The following is a 19,684-nucleotide window of genomic DNA, read 5'->3' as shown; positions in this document are numbered from 1 at the left end:
ATATTCAATAACCAAAAGGAAAGTATATTCTCCATATGCAAGATGTTAAAAAACTACCTGATCAATACAGAATCAAGATAAGAATACAGAATTAGTTTGTTTTATCTCACTGTTGGACTTGACTGGAAAAAAAAAATTCTGAGGATCAAAGAGAAACGCTAAACTGCCTAACAGCTGCTACTGAAATTTCAGGGCTAAAGTAAAATTTTGTAGGACCCAAATACTTTTCTTGCCTCTCATTCCTGCTGAGACTGCCCTCAAGTCTTTACAAATGCCTTTGCAGGCACAGCTAATGTTACCACAGCATTCGTGCTATTACCTGCACAATGTTTACTATGATGAATATCAGCAGTGAACATCTATGCCAATTACTGTACCTGCAAAAAGACTGACAAAGGTTTCAGCAGCCACAGCATTCTTCTCTGCTTTACAACAGTTACATATGAACTTGCATAAACAGACCATCACAGTTAAGCAGCTCAAAGTTACAGATTTATCTCACTAAAGATCTTTCAAAAGCCATTGGGAATTCTTGCATTAAAAAAATCCAAAAGCAATGCTAAGAATGTGAAGGTTAAACAAGTACAGCACATAAAATTTTACCTTAGGCCTTTTTTTTTTTTACCACATTATAATATTAAAATATATAGCTTTAGTTAATCACATGTTTAAAAGAAGTCATTTACACTGTTTCTGTAGCTTTGAAATGAATATATGAACACAAACAATGGTAGCAATGCATGCAGTTGCTATGTTATGTCATAGTACGGTTTCAGAACAGTAGAAGGCATTCCTGAAAACTAAGGTCATAACAGTTACTGGAGTACAAATGTTAGCACGTGGCTGTGTTCTCAACAGCTGGGTAATTTCCTAAAAGCTCTCATTGTCACATAGAAACCTAATAATAATGTTTTATACATTATATAGTAAAACATTTTATATATTAAAATATTATTTTATATATAAAAATTAGAATCACCCATATATACAATACCTGCATTTATTCATGAAATATATGAAAAAAAGTTATAATGTGAGGGAGTACATAGAATTTATTCTGCTGTAATTGCTTTAGCCATGAAGATAGACACAGAAAAAATAAAGCAAAATTTGTAGTAAATTGAATGACTAATTAAAAATGCAACTGTTAACTGAAGAAAAGGCTTTTGTTTTATGTAGGAACTTGCTTAATGGACCACTCTAAAGTTCTGCTGTGCTCTTACTGTGCTCAAAGGCTGTGACAAATTTGTGCAACCTTCCCAAGATCTCAAATTAAGAAATTATTTAGAGGAAAATTATTTAATTTCCAAGATGACTGCTACTGTTGTTAGACACCTCATGGTAAAAGCAACTTTACAGAAAAACAGTAGGAGGGAGAAAAAGTACTGTATCTGATTAGGATCAGAAAGCTACGTGCAAATATATACAAGAGCTTGTAAAAAGAGAAGGGCAGCAGGACAATTCCTGCTGGGGGAGGTGGAAACTGTTTTTCACTTACCTCCTTGCACTTTTCATTAATAAAAACATAATTAACATGCAAAAAGGAAAAAAGCAGTTGTCTGCCAAAATGTACTCAAACTTTTCACTTATTTCAGGGCAGTTTAGATAGGTGCTGGGTATGTACCATGCAGAGCTTTGTGCTTCACAGTCTAACTTTCCTATATCTAATATATTCTCATTATGTTAAAAGAATAAACTATTTCTGCAGCTTAAGGCAACAGTTATCACAGCTGGATTTGAAGAATGCTAACAACAAAGAATTGACAAAAGCAATACTATCAGATTTTACAAAGCTTTATTAGACACAACTGCATTTTGTGCCAGCTTTAGGATTAGAAGCAGCTGTTGAGTTCATTACTAGTGAAAACAGTTTGATTTCTAATAATATTTTAGATGCTATCACCACTGTTTACCATCTTGCACTAGGTTCACAGCCTATGTTTCTTCTTAATACCTAAGCAGGGAAAAGTAAAATATATATATACATGTATGTGCCTATATATATTGACCTACATACACAATTCTCAAGTACATGACCCAAAAAACAATGTTTAACAAATGAACAAGCTGAAGCCAAACAAATCCCTTTGATCCTTCATAATTGAAAAGCAACCTTAATGTCCACGTTGTCATTTGTTTGCTTCCCACACCTGGTGCCAGCTAAAGAGCAGTTATACAGCTATCCATTGGGAATGCTTTACCAAAAGGAAGCGAATGATGCAGTCAATGACATTTTATCCTTCTGTATTTATTCTAAAACTGTCATGGAAACCAACTAGTGTATTTTTCACACTTACTGGAAACAACTCTGAAGTCAATAGACTCATATTTGCATTTTCACAAAATACAAGAATTGATGAAGGTATCTTAAGCATTTTTCAATTATGTTGGGGAAAAAAAAGAAAAAAAGGCAAGAGGTACTTCATTTCACTTGTTTGTAGGAAAACAACCATCATGTACTAAAATGTGCCCTGGCCCTGCTCGCTTTAGACTCAAAGGGCAGCTGAGCGCTCTAGCTTTCTATATGTGTGTGTTTTTTGCTCTTTCCAGAGTTGCTAATACCTTACCATTTAAAGACTAATAGGATATGATCCATCTTTCCCCCAAGTTTTTTTACTGTTGCCACTTTGCTGTGGTACTTCTCAAGAGCAAGGTAGGGAAGAGAACAGTGTCTCATACAGCCATTCGTAGATTCAAAAGGGTGTTTAAATTAAAAAAGGGTGAACTATTAAAAAATGTGAACTATCACCCTTGCCAATGTTTATTCGAACATTTAGCTTCATGTAAAATAGAACCAGTTGTTTCAATTTGCTTTTACTAGAAACTTGTGTGTTATAGTTCATTATCAGTATATTAAAATAGCACATTTATAATAAAAAAAAATACAGAAATACAGATATTACCAAAACAAATCCATTATAATTTCTCATGTCATTATAAATGCTTAGCAGACCCTGAAATACTCTTTAGTTATTTGACTACTTAGTCATTCTGGCATAAAATCAAAACAAAACAACCTTTGTAACTCATGTGTGAAATGAGAAACTCCAGACCTCAAAATAAACACGTCTTTTACCCATTATGTAACATTTTGGTCACCCATCTGTATTTTAGGTTTCCATTCAGGTAGCAAATTAACTTACTATAGTACCCACTAATGCAGCTATGACTAAGGTTCTTTTATCCCAGGCTTACAACACAGGCATAGACTATAGTATTAAAGGCTTCCTATTTTAACAACAGCATGACCCCATATTATTATGGGTCCTTTACATTCTATTTCACCCACTGACTCAGAGTGTGTACAATATCAATGGAATAATAGCAAAAAGACTATACTGCAATCAAACAGAATCTCAGTAACCCGAGTCCCAGCAAAATAGTAATGGTGCGTTGGTGTTTCAAGGATGCATGAAAGAAAGCTGAAAGCAAGCTGACCTCTAACTCACTTAAAACTCTCCAGCTGTCTCAGTGGAATATACAATTTCATTGAAAAGACATAGAAATGAAGATTTTACTTTCTGTTCTCCCTCTGAAATTAAAAGCTATTAAAAAAAATGTCAGCAATTCTTTTTTTTCTGGAGAAAGAAAGAGAAATGAAAACAGAACAGACTATTGTGGGTGGTACCTCAATGCAAATTGTGTCCTGGACTTCTAGGAAACTACTAATGAGGTATAGTACTTAATGTACAGCTACAGTAGTAGACATGCTGTAATAAGTTATGCATTAGTTTCACATCTTTCAGAATGTAAAACTAAGGCAAAGAACATTGTCTAGGCTGTGATATTCCATGATGACCTCACCATATGCCTTTCTGTGGACTAATCAAGAACTTGCATAATACTGACTACTCGACCATGGATGCTCTGCTTACTTTTTTCACTCATCAGGCCCTATTCTCTACTTTTCTGGTTTATTACAAATCTTTGTTACAGCACCTATAATTTTGTATGTAATTTCATTCTGAAATCTTGAATAATATCATTAAGGCCTCCTTCTTCAGAACAATGAAATTCTAATTGTCTTAGAGTTGGTGATTTCCAGCTCAATGGTCTCATTTCAATTAGCCCACCCCACTTCCCCCCACCTGCACAGTCACTGGCCTTATTGAAGACAGAGGCAAAATGTTCTTTTATTTGAGGAGGCATACCTGGATTACTTTTTATCTTGATTGATACCTCATCATACAATTTCCACAACTTCTTTCTTATCCAGTCAAGAACCTTTTTGTTACTTGTTTGAAATACTGATAGGTCTCACTTAGCTTGGCAAATCCCACTTCATCTTTACATTTTCTGCCCTATGAGATACAACCTTGTTAATAAATCCTTCTTCCCCTCTTTCTGGGCTATCTACTCACATAACACTTCTGGAACTAATGACTGATGTTTTTATGTGGAAAAGACTTTCCATCTGTCTTATCTTTGATATACCTTAATCAGTTTTTACACTTGTAATGAAAATAAAGCTTCCTCCCCGTTGAAACTGGCCAGCATCTTCAGTTCAGCTGACAAGACTAATTAATTCCACAATTTCCTAAGCTCTTCCTCCTTTGAAATCAAGATGCTATTATGCTGGCCTACTTTTCAGTAAGGTTAAAAAATTGTGATCTTTCAATCTAAGATATTTTCTACAACAGGCTTCCTCTGATAGCCTCACCACCTAAAACCAAGATTACTTGATGAAGCTCACTGCATCAGGAATATCAGAGAATGATACTGGTTATCAGTCTTTATATGCAATCTGTGTCAGTTTTCCAGTTAAGAAAACAGGAAAAAATTGGTCTGTGATGATGTGGAGGATCATATCTTATCATGTTTGTGAACCTTGGTTTTTTGGATTTACATATTCTGCTTAAGTATTGTATATAAACCCTATCGCTAATCATTATTTAGTTAATCAATATTGTTTGTGATCCTAATAACACTTTTTCCTCATCAGTACACAACAGTTGGAAAACTTGAGTACCTGCTCTCTGCATTTACTGATCCTCTCAGACAACAAATCTGAATTAGTCTTTTCTTCATCAAGCTCAAGTTCCAGGTGAGATAACTTGTCCTAAGTGGAACAAAGAAAAGTAATTTCAACACACTTCTTTCCCATCCTCTTCAGATTGCTACCAGGGCATTCTTCCTTAAACTTCAAGGATTCAAACTATCTGAAAGACTTGGCTTAGAAAGTGGAATGCCTCTGAAAACACATAATCTAGAAAAAGAGATGGCAGGTAGATAAGCCTTTAAAGTGAATTTGTGTGTCTGACAGAAGCAAAATAGAAGTTTCACTTCCTTTCTTAATCACTCCCACAAATTTCAAGAAAATAAGAGAAAATCTGTAATGTTTCTAGAGACTTTTTAGAATGTCTAAGTTACATTATGCATTTGGAAGACAAATTTCATATGAACACAATGGCATAAAAGTGTTTGTTTATGAAAGTCAAATGACAGCTTAGTTGAACTGAACAGTTATGAAGCTAACCCTGTAACAACACAGTTAGAATAACAATGCTATTTAGGCTCCTGAAATGAATTGGTATTAGATGCTAAATAGAACTTACACTTCTAAATACTTTTTAAGTTGAGTGATGGGCCTACGAACGAAAAGAATACAGTTTTGCCTGATAACCTCTAGAGAAAATTAATTAAAAAGTAAGTTAATTAAAATGATGGAAGAATAATTGCAATTTAGAACACATCATGCTACAATAGATATGTTAAAAGATAACCTTTAGAATATACCAGAATAATTCCTGCAGTAGTACTACATGGATTTTCAACAACATCAAGTTCTTTTGCTTCTTCCCAGGCAGCATCCACATGAAATACCAAAATTATTTTCAGCAGTTCTAATAAGAGACGAACCCTCAAAAATGTCTTTTACCTCCATTAGTTTGATTTGTCTTGCCCGATCATCTTTTAAGTGGTTTTTGGCTTCCAGTTCATACTCCAAGCCTTTCACAGTCTGTTCTAGCAGCTGAGTTTTTGTTATTGCCTCATCCTGAGCTCTCTGGTAGTCCCTCAAGTTTTCTTCCATAAAACGCACCTGAAACAATAAGATTATGGTAATACACTTTATAGCATACTTTCTATAAATAAGTGATGTCAGTAAAGGGGACTGACTACAAACATGACAGATCTGGAAGCATGACAGGAATTGCATTGAGTTACAGGCTTTCACAGTAATTTGTTTTATCCACAAGATGGCACCAGGAAAATAAACTTTGATTAAATATCAGCTCTGTAAGAGATGCTTCACACTACAGGTTCTACAGTGACAATTATACATGGTGCAGGGTTTTTATTTATTTCTTTTTACTCAGTTATGACAAACCAAAACTTTTACAAATTTCAAAATGGTTATATCTTCGCAACTTTTGCAATATTATTCCTTTCATTTTTGGACCACCAATATTTCAGCTTTTACACGATTATGTAGTTTATATTTCTGAAGCACTTCAATGACAGCATTTTACCAGTGACATAATTGCTAACATCTCTCTCTCTCTCTCTCTCTCTGTATTAGTATAACTTTTAGATATAGTATGGCTATCTGCTGAGGATAAAAGTTTCCTATTCTAACAACAGCGTGTACTCAATAAAATGATCTAAAACCTTCACAGTACTTTAAAAAAACAATATAAGTAGTGAGAGGGGTTTTAGGTGAGACTGTGATCATTCCTTATACTTTTATCTTAACTCATGACATGCATATAACATACGATGAGGAGTTTTTTTCTTCAGCACACAGTCTTCCATATTCTTCCTGTGTTTAGTCAAGTTCTTATTTTAGTGATGAAGCTAAAATAATGTACTAGTGACTGTTTACAGAGTTTGCTACCTATTGCTAAGTCCTGACAACAAAACACTGGACATCTGCATGACCTGGTGAACAGCTAGTTAAGTGCAGAGGTCTGTATAGTAATAGCATCTCATATGCATTCAACATTTCAGAATGACATCGGATTGACAACTTTCAAGATTGATGTCTTTTATGTATCCTCGAGAACTTACAAGAGACACAGCAATTAAGAACTCCCATACTGCCTTGCAAGACTGTTTCATAATTTTTCTGCTAGAACAGGAAGATGATACTTGTGTTGCCATGATCATTACATTGGCTTTTGATGAGACACTCAAAAAGAATGTTTTGTGCACTATGACACCTACCCATGAGGATTTTGACAGAAAACAGGCTCTTTCACGTTGAATGTAAGGTCTATCTATTTGTACTTCTTGTTAAACCCAAGAGAGGAAGAGATAATAAAGACCTCCAATTGTCCTTAATATTTAGTCCCTCTAGAAAGTCTGCTGTTTAACCTGCCTATCCTGTATTTTCAGATTTTGTTTCCTCTTTTGCACTTAGCTGCCACACTACATTTTTAGAGCCCTAGGATTTTACATATTGCCTCATGGAGATGTGGAATTCCATAACCAGTAATATTTTGTCCTTTATATAGTGTTTGGATTATCTTTTTATCAAATAATGAAGGTTTATTTTGTTCTGGAATTTTTTCTTTGTATTTGTTTTGTAGTTATAACAGATAACACTAGAAGTATTTTTCATAACTGTAAACCCAGTTCATATACATATTTACATACACACACATATATATCTTTTATTTAAGCTGTCTATTCTTTTATTCAACTTAAGACCCATGTTTTCAATATCCCAGTTTTATCATTCACATTTCATTACGAGTCTTCATCCCTTTACAAAGGCTCTCCACCCCCAAATGGAATAAATATAGAAGGAAGACAGAGTAATATACAGGAACTATACTTTCTTCTATTGCTGTTCTTTTAAATTGAATTTAAAACAAGTTTGTTAAGGGGAGAGGGCAATGTAAGACCAGTTCTGAACTGGAAAAATCAAAATATTAAATATTCTACATACAGAAAACATCTGTGACCAGTGTATTCTCATAGCTTTTCAATTGCAGAACAAGTATATGCAGATCTTTAAAATACTGGATTGTCTTTACAGCAAAATTTACATGCTAAGAGGCAGACACTTCAAGACCGTGGTTGATTCTTGGTTGCAAAGACACCTTCATCATTAAAATCTGCAACGTGACTCACGCGAAGGAAGAAGAGAATGTATCTCAACTCCTGCAGAGCCAGAATTTGGTTTTGGTTTTTTGGTTTTGGGGTCTTTTTTCCTAATTCAAGAATGTTTCCACATTCTCAATTCCTTCAGTAGCAGGCATTAAAAGAGCAGCAGATCATCAACGGAATCCTTGTCATATCACTGAAGATACATTCATTTGTCAAACACTGCATTTATCTGTCATAAACATGAAATCCCATTTCTCTGGCAGAAGTATCATGCTGATCACCATCATGAAGAATGAAACTCAAAAGCATGCTGACTGAGATCAGTCTCTCATGATGAAGTACACAAAAGCGTGATAGCAAACATTGACTGTCTTGAAAACTATCTGAGCTGAATTCTAGGTCAAAGGTTAGAATTTGTCACTGAACTTATGAGTCATTACCTCATCTTGCATTCTCATGGTTGTCAGGCGTGATTTTTCTACCTCAAGGGTTTTCTCTTTTAATTGTCTCTGCACATCTGCAAGTTCCCTGTGATTTTTCTCCTTGTATTCATCAAGCTGGTTCTGAAGCTCCAGAGTTGATGTTCTTGAGGCCTCTACCATTTCAGACATCTGGGAAAAAAGTACATATAATTTTTTTTCCTAAAATACTGCTACAAAAGGTTCTATCAGGCTTAATACACCAAATGGTTTTTTCTCCAGCTTCAATATTCTGCTCAGTATTTTCAAACGTGAAATCGATCAAACATGTTCCCAAACAAATTAATTTCTATGGAGAAGTGTGAAAACACAAAACAGTAAGGTTATTTTCTAATAGTATGTATGGCAAGACTATTGTCTTTCTGTCTGTCAGCAGTTCTTCCAGCTGACTGACATAATGACCTGAACAGTCACACTTCAGTACATCAATATTAATTTGTATGGTCTACACACACGGCAAAATAAGCCTAATGCAGTAGCGTTCTGAGAATCAGCTGTAAAACTCTGAAATATTGCTATAGCATACACTAGAACTGAACTCAAATCTGGGATCTTGTTTAAACAAAATAGAACTGTTCTACAACAGTATTTTGAGATAGTGGTGTTCCAACTACTGCTTCAGCTTAAGCTGAAAGCTTTTCTTGATCTGTTAGATATTCAGATTCCTGCAGCCTCTTTGGAATGAACTCATACCTCCTCCTGTAACTTTTCAACAGTCTTGTTCAGTTGCCATCGTTCATTCTCCATTTCATTTTTTATCTCCTTTAACTGTTCCTTCTGGTGAGTTTCATCTTTTAACTGCTGAGTTAACTGTTGCCGTTCCCGCAAAATACAACAGATGTTCTCCTGAAGTAGATTTAAAAATATATATAATGAAACGTAGACCCTCTTTTCTAATGCCTTAAAGGAATGTTATATAACACTCCGTGCAACACTAATACCACCAGCTGTTGTAATATTAAGACAAACTTAAATAAAAAAGAAAAATTTTATGGAGTTACAGTTTGCTAGCCAGTATAGGACAAACGTTATTTTAGTGATGCAGTGCTTTATCCTTCCTATACCTAAGCCACTGTTGAAACACTCATGAGACCAAACATAGACCCTTTTCATGATTCTGTTACATGCAAAGCATACATTCCTCTGCAGTTGCACATGTCAGCAAATCCTACCTCCTGCACAAGGTTCAATACCCATTTTAGGTTTCACATTTTCCTATATGCTCCCTTTAGTGCTTCCTTAAAAGTTTTCTCAACAACAACCTTTTTTCCTAGGTAAAATAAAATAAAATACAAATCTGTTCCTACAATGAATGAGAAATAACTAGTGGGGATTTTTTTTCCCCATTGTTGTGCTCCTATAGCACCCAGAAACCCTAATCAAGACAATGTCTCATTGTGACAGATGCTGTGCAGAACTTCGCAGCTCCTAGCACAGAAATCCTCTTCCTGAAAGAACTTTTGCCATTAATGTTCAAACCAGACCTTCATTATCTGGATTAAATTTTGAATGAACTCTGGAACTATGCTGTATGTTCATCTACCAGGAGCTCCAAATGTTTCTGCTGTCACATTCAGGATGTTCAAGAACTTAACACCCTCCAACTGCTAAATACTGTCCATCAGCAGAGTAACTGACTGTCACTAGTTCATTTCAACACAAGAAAAGCAGTTTAACTTCCATTTGCATGTTGGGACTCTCATCCCTTCCTTCTCCTTCCATAATAGAATACTGTAATGGCCCTACTCTAAATAGGCACTACAAGACTAGAAAAAGGGGTTGTTTTTATGAAGTCTGAGAGGCACCATTAATTGATTAAAACCAGATTATGGACAGTTTAAATTGTTCCGACAGAAAAATCTAAATAATTAAAATCACCATAAATTGTAAAAAGCATTCCAAAACATTGTTTTACATTTTAATATTGGAAACATAAAGTTGTGTTGAATATCTAATACCCATGATACTTAATCACACTTCAAAAAACTTTAAATGTGAAAACACAGTAGTAGTTCTGTAGGCAATATAGATCAGAATCTCAAAAAATAATTGTTCTGTTATGAGAGAAAAGGAAGAACATCATCAAAAGTTAGAAGGTAGAGTTTTCTTAAGATTCATTCTCTCACATTCCTGTATAACCTGTCAACAAAAGACATCACTGATACAAACATGAGTTATGGTAGATGCCTAAGAAGTGTATATATAACCCTAAAACATGCTGGGGGCTAACAGATGTTGTTTTGCAAAGTCTAATTCTACACCAGAATTGGTTTAGCTGACATCAAAGGATTTTAAAAACCTTGAAAAGGTTCAACTTCAGCACTTCATTTCTAAAAGCTGCTGAAATCTTGGGAGCCTGCTAATGTGCCATATTTAACAAGTTATGAAAACCTCATGTGTGCCCCCCTCCACCAGCCTTTCACAGATCATTTAACTTTACTGTTTGTTTACACATCCTTGAGAAACAAACTGCGCAGACACAGATCAGTGAAATATATTGTGGGAGAATAATTGTGCCAGCAGGATGCTGTTCTGCATTTCCAGTGTGCTGAAAAGGGAAGTAAACACCAGAGCAAATCTGGTCACTCTCTTTACTTCAGAGTTATCAACAACAACAAAAAAATCCCCCAAACCAAACAAACAAAAAAAATCAATCACTAATATGTGAAGAAATTTCATCTACTAACTCAGATAATTGCCAAAGTAATAATAGGTATGAATAATTACAGTACTGAAGGAAAATAATAATAGCGGGCTTGATGCAAGCAGTGGATCACCTCAACTTTCATCAGGTCATGCTAACTTTTGCCTGATTTTCAGATATGTAGCAGACTGAGATGCTAGAGACTGAAATTTAGCTTTTTCTCCTTTGAGTTATATTCTGGCACCCCGAAAAGAAAAATCTGTTCTTCTCATGTATTGCATCTCCATATTTTCATCAACATATTTTTACTGTTTGTTACCAAGAAGGATGATAAAACAAATACTAAGTACATTACTAAAAATTAGAAAGTGGTGTGAAATTGTGATAATAATTATTTTAATCGAATGTGCAATTCCTAGATAACTGACCTGTTCCAAGGAGAAATTTCAGTTTTGCTGAGTTTGTTTTTAGTCAGTTCAACAATAAACTGACAGTGGCAATGCTGCTTCAGAGTATCATGGGAATTGAAGTTCAGGTGCTTCATGCATTCATTCCCCCCACATCTGTTAAAATGTCTCATGCCCATGTCCCTCTTGGGATGCATCAGAATCTGTTGAGCCACCTGATGTGCCATAAGAATCACAAGACTAAACACTTCCTGGACCCAAAAAGGATCCTACCGTGATCACATTTATTAGTGACTGGAGAAAGCAAAGGCTTCTCTGGGTACATATAAAGTACAAGACTGAAAAAAATTTACAGCAGTGTTTTTTCTTACCAAATCAACATGTTTTTAATGCACCATCAGATGGTTCACATGCACAACCATTCTCTTTGGAAAAGTGTGCGATAGCTGATTGTTCTCTGGGCTTGATGAATTCTACTTGTCTGGAAACGGTGGTTTTCTTACCCCACCACTCCGCATAATTTTCTTCTCAAAATCTATTTAATAGGTGTCCACATTATGGTCTGCATTATTTAGCTAGTAGCTATGCCATAGAATCATTTATTCTTCAAATAGTGAAATTACCACTAAAGCATAATAAGGTCCTTATCATTTTGCTAAAGTGTAGCCAGCAGAAAACTTGGTAACATAGATATAGGGTAAAAATATTCCTCATGAAAACTGAGCATTGTAACATAAATTATCTTTCTTTTAATAAAAACCCTGCATTACAACAGATACTATTTCATTCTTGTAATATTATTCAGGGGAAATAACACGTCATATGTAGCTTCTCATCAACAATCATTTTCCCTGGGCAACACAAATTAGGATGTGGTATTTCCCTTTCCTAGATTAGTTGATAAAAGAGAAAAAAACTCGTTAAAAATAGCATGCCTAGCTTAATATTAATATTTGAGATAGACTAATATGTCATACTAGAAACAACTGAACTTCCATTTATATCACTTAACTCAGGTATTAAAAAACATGATGCCATGGAAATGTTGCTACCGACTATCCAAATGCTGCAGTTTCCTCAGCGTCTAGCCTTTCAATACACTATACTGAACTTCAATATTTGAAATTTGGGATGTCCTATAGGACAGCTTCAATAGTCAACTGAAGTATAAGCTCTAATTAGAGTCCCCTTCACATATAAAAATCCTTGAGTGCTTCTCACTGGAATTGGCTGGCCTGTCAGTTACAGTGTAACCACAGATCAAGTAAACAGTTTATCATTTGCCAATTTAAAGGCAATTTGTAGTGATACTTAATTACTTTGTGAAGAAGCTTAAGTGTTATTTCAGCGCAACTGAGGCTAACTCTACAGCAGTATTTCTCAATTTCAGGTTGGTGGACAGACAGTAGTCCACAAGACAGGGAGCCATAAAATAACAATAGAACACACTCACATTTCCACATACCCAGAGAAGAAAAGAAAACAAAATGGAGGAAAACAAAAGTAGTAACTTGTTTTCATAGTAACCTGTAAGATTATTGTGATACTTCCTTGTTCTTAAAAAAAAAAAAAAAATTAGTTTTATCTTCTCTTTACAAAGTTAATAATTTCTTTCAACTGATAACTGAAAATTGAGAATGTATTTCAACTTGAGTGCTCTGCAACACTATTTCTATCCACCTACCATTATTTACCACAATGAAAAGTTTCATATTCTTCCACTGGAAAGAATCCTGTATTCTGATTGTTAAGTTTAAAAAGCTCAGAATACTTGGCACTGCCATTCATAATGTTGGTATACCTGATACTTCTTAATATATTGCAGTACCATCCATGCTATGGTTAAGGTGCATAATAATTATATTATTTCCTTTCCCAAGAAAATTCTCAAGCACCTTCCAAAAGTCTTCTCAATGTTACAAAATATTAAGATGTATCTCATTTCTTGAAACAGTGGACTACATAGAGGAGACAGCATGAGACACTACAAAAAATACTACTTGCTTGACCATCCATAAAGAAAATTTCAATATATACTGAGGTTGGGTTTAGACAAAAGCATTAAAACAAATTGCTTATAATAATTAAGGGTATTCCAGCTTTAACTTTTCTGAGTAAAAATTTGGGATGGAGGAGGAATGGATTTGGCTATATTTACAGTAACTGTTACAATTCTATTCATACTGTCATTGTCTTTCTTATGCTAGTCCACCATTAAAAGTAATTTGTATTATGTAAAAAGCAAGATGGGCCAGTCAGAAATTAAGTTTCCACTGTAATAAGCATTATTACTGTGCCAAAGTTTGTCATCTAAATTGTCAAAGGTAAAACAAGGCCAAATCAGCCTACTGTACAACATTATTCATTAAAACAAGGAGAAATCTAAAGACAGAAAGGCTGAATTTTTCTAAACAAAAGGGACCACTGATTACATTGTGAAGTCCATTAGTGCTGGTATCCGGTGGACAAGAAGAGTTCAGAATCAGAAAGGGGATTAAATTTGATTTACAAATTAGTCATAAATTGTGAATAAAATGACAAGACAGTCCCTTCTATCTATCACCTTTCCTAGATTTCTTGAATTTGGAGACGCAGCCCAGAGGCAGCATTACTTGGCATGATGCCCTGAAGGATGCATAAAGAGAAAAGAACGAACACACTGTCCAAGCATCTTGACCCAAAGCTAAGCGAGATGCAGGAGATGCATATGGTGCATTGATTCATGTTGTGCAGGAAGGTCAAGCCAGACTGTGATAGAAGGAAGTTCTTAGAAAACAGTGCTAAATGAAGCCAATGATGAGCAATGGGCCATCTATTGTGATTGTGCAGACTATGAGCAATACACACAAGCAAATTTGGAGAATCAGTGAGGTAGAACAGATAAACAGATTTAAAAAGAAAAACACCCAATCAAAAGCCTCAGAAAAAAACACTTATTGATGTAGCTACAAGGAACATCAGCTTAAAAACATAATTTTGTAGAAATAAAGTTTCCTTACCTATGTTGTTAAAACCTTATATTGTTGAAGCACATTCCATTTTAAAGACATAGTAGTATTTTCTTGTTGTTGTTATTTTTTTCTTTTTACCATAATTAACTGAACGATGAGAACATGCTGGTTAACACCATTTTCCCTTGGTTTACCATCCACTCATAGACAAGTTTCATTTTCAGATTTTCAGAACAGTAATGTAAAATATTTGTTGAAGACAAAAAGGGAAAATATCTGTTCAATTAAAAAAGGGTTGCTAGCAATGTACATGTACTTCACCTTTGAGCCTGACTTGTTTGATAGAATCATCTAAAAACTTTGCTTCTTTGCTTCTAGATGCAAAACTAAGCACTCCAAACTATCTTATACTGCAGAAATAGATGGTTCTTTGCTACATGTAAAAGGTGAATTACAAAGAGGAAAGATTATGTTTGCAGCTTTTTCAGATACAGAATATGATGTCAACAAGAAGAGTTTTAAGATTTATAGACATTCATCTCCTTACTAAACAGATCTGAACTTTCATTCCATCTGAATCATTCCATCTTTACTCATACACAATATTGCCAACATCCCTCTCTGCTGCTCTGAAGTACATGGATTCTCCACACAATTAATTTCTGGGCTAATCTGGGAGAAAGCATATCCTTTCCTGGATATTGAGTAGACTAAGAAGCAAGGTGGAAAGAGGACTTCATACAGAGTTTAAGAGGCTGCAAGTCCTTGCGAGACATGTTAAAATTTCTCTGGTTTTGTGATGAAATATACCAGTTCCATACAACATTTGCAAAGACAACAGGTTTGTAAAAAAGAGAAGCCAATTTCCGGATATTTGTCTACTACCAATATTTTTATTTATATCCAAGTACAGCTTTTTATTCTTCTACATGTAAATACCTATACACAACCAGAGCTGAATGACCTTTCAAAATAATAAACAGATTTATAAAACCTTAGGCACCTTATTTTGTGATTCATCTCCCTGTAATTTTGCTAGACTCATGGAAAAAAAAAAAAGAAAAAAAAAAGAAAGGCTTTAACAAGAAAACAGTTTTAATTAGATGATGCTATGCCTATGCTTTCAGGAAACATTTGAACATTGCAGTGAGATTTGGACTATAAAACAAAGCGTACTTCAAAAAGAATGAGATGTTACTCTGCAGAAAGCAATGGTGACTCAGGTAAACAAACAGGAAATTTAAAATTCAAATATTCCAAATTGCTCTTGTTCTCACCTGCATATCTTCTAGTTGACTTTCCAAAGAACTTTTTAACACTACTAATTCTTTTGCCTCCTTTTCAGCATGTTTCAAAGCTTCTTCTAACTGTTGCCTCTCTTCCTGCAATGATACAATTTGATACATTTAGAAATAGTGGCAAGGCCTTTAATCTGACAAGTAAACTGAGCTATGAAGTATGTTCACTCTGGCCTGTCACTGATCTCCCCAGTTCCAAGCTGTGACTTGGTTTTACACTGGGGAAATCTTTCCTATACACATCAGCAAACTGCATCGTCCTTCTTGACAACCTGCTGGTTTCTGCTTAGCCTTTCCAATGACACTGCCCATCCTCCTCTTTGTTGGTTTTTGTTCTACAATGTATCCTTTGCAAACAGGAAGGAGACTACTTAAAGGGCTTGTTTTCTTAACTTACCTGGTATCTCTTTATTTTTTCCTTCACTGAATTTTCTTCTCCTTTCATATTATCAATTTGTTTGTGCAACTCTTCAATTTTACTCTCTAGCTCACCAACTGTTCTCTTCAACTGTTCATTCTCCTTAGTCAGCTCTGTGACTTGATTTTCTATACTATTTCGCATCTCTTGTGCAGCGTTTCTTTCACTGGCAAGGACAGCAGCACTCTAGTGAAAACAAATTATGTCATGTTTAAAAAAATAGTAATAATTGATGCTGTTTTCCAACAGAAGTTTCATATGACACCACAGCAAATATAGCTAGGATAGAACATCAAAATGTCAACAAAGAATTTAACTTCGAGTCTGTATACATTACAACCATGCATTTTTATTATTCATATTACTGTGGGAGACCAGACAAGGAGCATTTTTTTTCCTCAGGCACACTGTCCTGGTTTCAGCTGGGATAAACTTAATTTTCTTTCTAGTATCTGGTATAGTATTAGGTTTTGGATTCAGTATGAGAAGAATGTTGATAACACACTGAGGTTTTCAGTTGTTGCTAAGTAGTGTTTAGACTAAGTCAAGGATTTTTCAGCTTCTCATCCCCAGCCAGTGAGAAAGCTGGAGGGGCACAAGAGGTTGGGAGGGGACACAGCCAGGGCACCTGACCCAAACTGGCCAAAGGGGTATTCCGTACCATGTGATGTCATGCCCAGTATATAAACTGGAGGGAGTTGGCCTGGGGCAGGATCAGTGCTCGGGGACTAACTGGGCATCGGTCGGCAAGTGGTGAGCAATTGCATTGTGCATCATTTGTTTTGTATATTCCAATTCTTTTTTTATTATTATTGTAATTTGATTATTCTTATTATTATCATTTACTTCCTTTCTGTTCTATTAAACTGTTCTTATCTCAACCCACAAGTCTTACTCTTTTTTTTTTTCTCCCGATTCTCTTCCCCATCCCCGGGGCGGGGGGGGGGGGGGGGGGGGGGGGGAGTGAGTGAGCAGCTGCATGGTGCTTAGTTGCTGGCTGGGCATGACACATACATATGTGCTAGAGTAACATACAACACCTGAACAGTCTCATGTCCGCCATCACATATTTTCACCTTAACAACTTCCTCTTTATTGACCTAAAATATTTTCATTACCAAATCCCACTATTAGGTAATTCCAAGTAATCTAAAAAACTTAACAGACATCAGAAGCCATATGAATCTTTAAGGAAGAACATATTGATGAAGAGTGTCTTCCACAGAAACACAAAATTTAGGCAGTCTCACCCCACTGCTTATTCCAAGCACTAATATACAACACTCTAAATCCAAGCAACTAGTTGTGGGGCTGCAGAGTAAACTCAGGGAACAGGATCAACTGTAATATATATACACACAGATAAAGAGATCTTGACACCAAAAAAAAAGGGGGGGGGAGGGGGGGGATGTTACTGGAAAAAAAGCCCCAGTCCTTTTCAAAACATGGTGCCACAAAGTGCTGTGCCAGCACAGAAAAGCAGACAGTGATCAGGCATGAAAAAGCAATAGAGACTAGAAGTACCTTACATGGTATTGGTGCAGCTCTACCTGCATATCATACAACCCACACTTGGGGCTCTACTTACTCAGCAGAAGTTCTGCTTGGTTTTCAGTTACTGCCTGCGGATGGAAGGAGTTTAGCTACTGAGTTCAACTTGTATTCAAGAAGATACACTTTGTATTTTTTCAGAAACTCTAATCAATATACAGCACAAAGACAAATTATAATAAACTACTCATCACAATTTATCACATGGTGATAGATATTTTTTTTGGCAGGGCAACTGGCTACAGCATATAACTTTTCAGAGCTAATCATCACCTTAGTCTCACCACTTACCCTCTCCAAAACATCCTACCATTTATTGTGGAAACCAAGAGTGGAAGTATAGTATTGTTGTACTATCTATACTGTTACAACACAGACCAGTTAGGTATTTGTAAACATTTAATTCTGTGGAGTAAAGAGGTAGAAGGATTTAATCTTTGTTCTTCATTGACTTGTCAGTCAGAATCCCTTCCAAAGAACATAAAAGAATCCGAGATGTAAGTTGTGTTTCTTGCTCTTGGGCATTCAGGGTCTGATACAAAGCAATACTCTGTACAAAGATCTGGTTCTCATGTATAGACCCACTGCCTTCTACATTAAGACCTTAAACAATAGTAAGAACACCAGAAAAGACACAGGAGTCAATCTAGACCAGTATTCTCTCCAGGGGCCATAGCTGATGTTTATGGACAAAAAGAGGAAGAACAACTACAGGGCAATCCTTTCTCCATTACACACTCCCAGCTCTGACTGTTTTTCCTCCATGAATGTATCATCCATTAATTTCTCTAATCCTTTTTGAATCCATTTATACCTTTGGCCTCTACATTATCTGGTGACAATAGGTAATTAATTAATAGGACATTAATTACTGAAGCATAACATATTTGCATGTGAAATTGTGTTTATGTGGGTGAAAACAAAAGAAATCCTACAGAGTAGTTTGGTAAGAAACTGTTTTGTGAAATATTTTATGAAAGCATGAAAATCACTTTTCAGTTATGCTTATTTTTGATTGTAGCTCCCAATTTTCCCCTCCCCACCCCCAAAAGGGATAAGCAAAGTTATATAAAAGGGTGTTTACAACGTGCGCCCTCACTAGATTGTTTCCTAGCAAGCAACAGCTTTAAAATCATGCAAATTAGTTTGATAAAGCGGTAACTCAGAAAACACTCAGACTGTCTACAGGGTCAATGAACTTATTATACAAAAACTGGCAGCATAAGCAGGCTGGCAAGTTCTGGTCTTTTGAAAATACTGAAAAAACTTGTTCTTCTAAGTACACGACTAGTTAAAAGCTCTGAAATAAATCTCTGTTGATGCTTTAAGTTCTCACATACTAAAATTTCAATAGCATTTATATATTCCTTTAGTTTTTGCTTTTTGCATACAGCAAAGTTTTACTAATTAGCAAGTACTCCACCAGTGGCTCCGTTTTGTCTCATTTCCTCTTTCTGGAGCTGAGTGAAAGCAGCTGAGGCATGCTGGGGAGCTCAGGGAAAGGAATGTTGATTTGTCTGTTCTTTTTCATCCAACCGCCTACACAGGGTTGCACAGTAAGAGGACTGCAGCAGACCCACACTGTATCTGAAGATTCCACTATCTCATCTACTATGGTTTGCTCTACTTTCCCAACACAGGAAGCATTCATTATTTACTTAGAAGTACACGTGCACACACATACAAAAGCAAACAACCAAACAAAACCCCCAGATCTACATACATAAGTATACACATAAATACATACATATGTATATACTTAACAGGTTCAAAATTAAGTTCATCCTACCCTCATGCAGTCATATATGGAGATCTGTACCAGCCTGCCTTTTGCTGTATGTATTTTAGGATACTGTTCCAGCACTAAAATTAAACTAAACTGGT

At 35.5% G+C, this 19,684-nt stretch overlaps 1 protein-coding gene across 4 annotated transcripts in view; it reads right to left on the bottom strand.

The window, feature by feature from the left end:
* Positions 1–19,684, bottom strand: part of CGNL1 (cingulin like 1) — a 65,853-nt gene that overhangs the window by 8,463 nt on the left and 37,706 nt on the right. For 3 of the 4 annotated variants that reach the window (XM_075045371.1, XM_075045370.1, XM_075045374.1), the window contains exons 9-14: positions 16,229–16,435; positions 15,811–15,915; positions 9,225–9,377; positions 8,493–8,663; positions 5,879–6,040; positions 4,970–5,059 (exon numbers count right to left, since the gene is read on the bottom strand). In XM_075045371.1, coding sequence (XP_074901472.1) covers positions 4,970–5,059; positions 5,879–6,040; positions 8,493–8,663; positions 9,225–9,377; positions 15,811–15,915; positions 16,229–16,435 — 888 coding nt within the window. The remainder of the gene's footprint in view (positions 1–4,969; positions 5,060–5,878; positions 6,041–8,492; positions 8,664–9,224; positions 9,378–15,810; positions 15,916–16,228; positions 16,436–19,684) is intronic. The other variant, XM_075045372.1, reaches the window with a different exon arrangement.

This window comes from Buteo buteo, chromosome 13 (genome assembly GCF_964188355.1).
Source record: "Buteo buteo chromosome 13, bButBut1.hap1.1, whole genome shotgun sequence".
Classification (NCBI taxonomy): Eukaryota; Metazoa; Chordata; class Aves; order Accipitriformes; family Accipitridae; genus Buteo; species Buteo buteo.
This window is presented reverse-complemented; position numbering and strand designations above follow the sequence as displayed.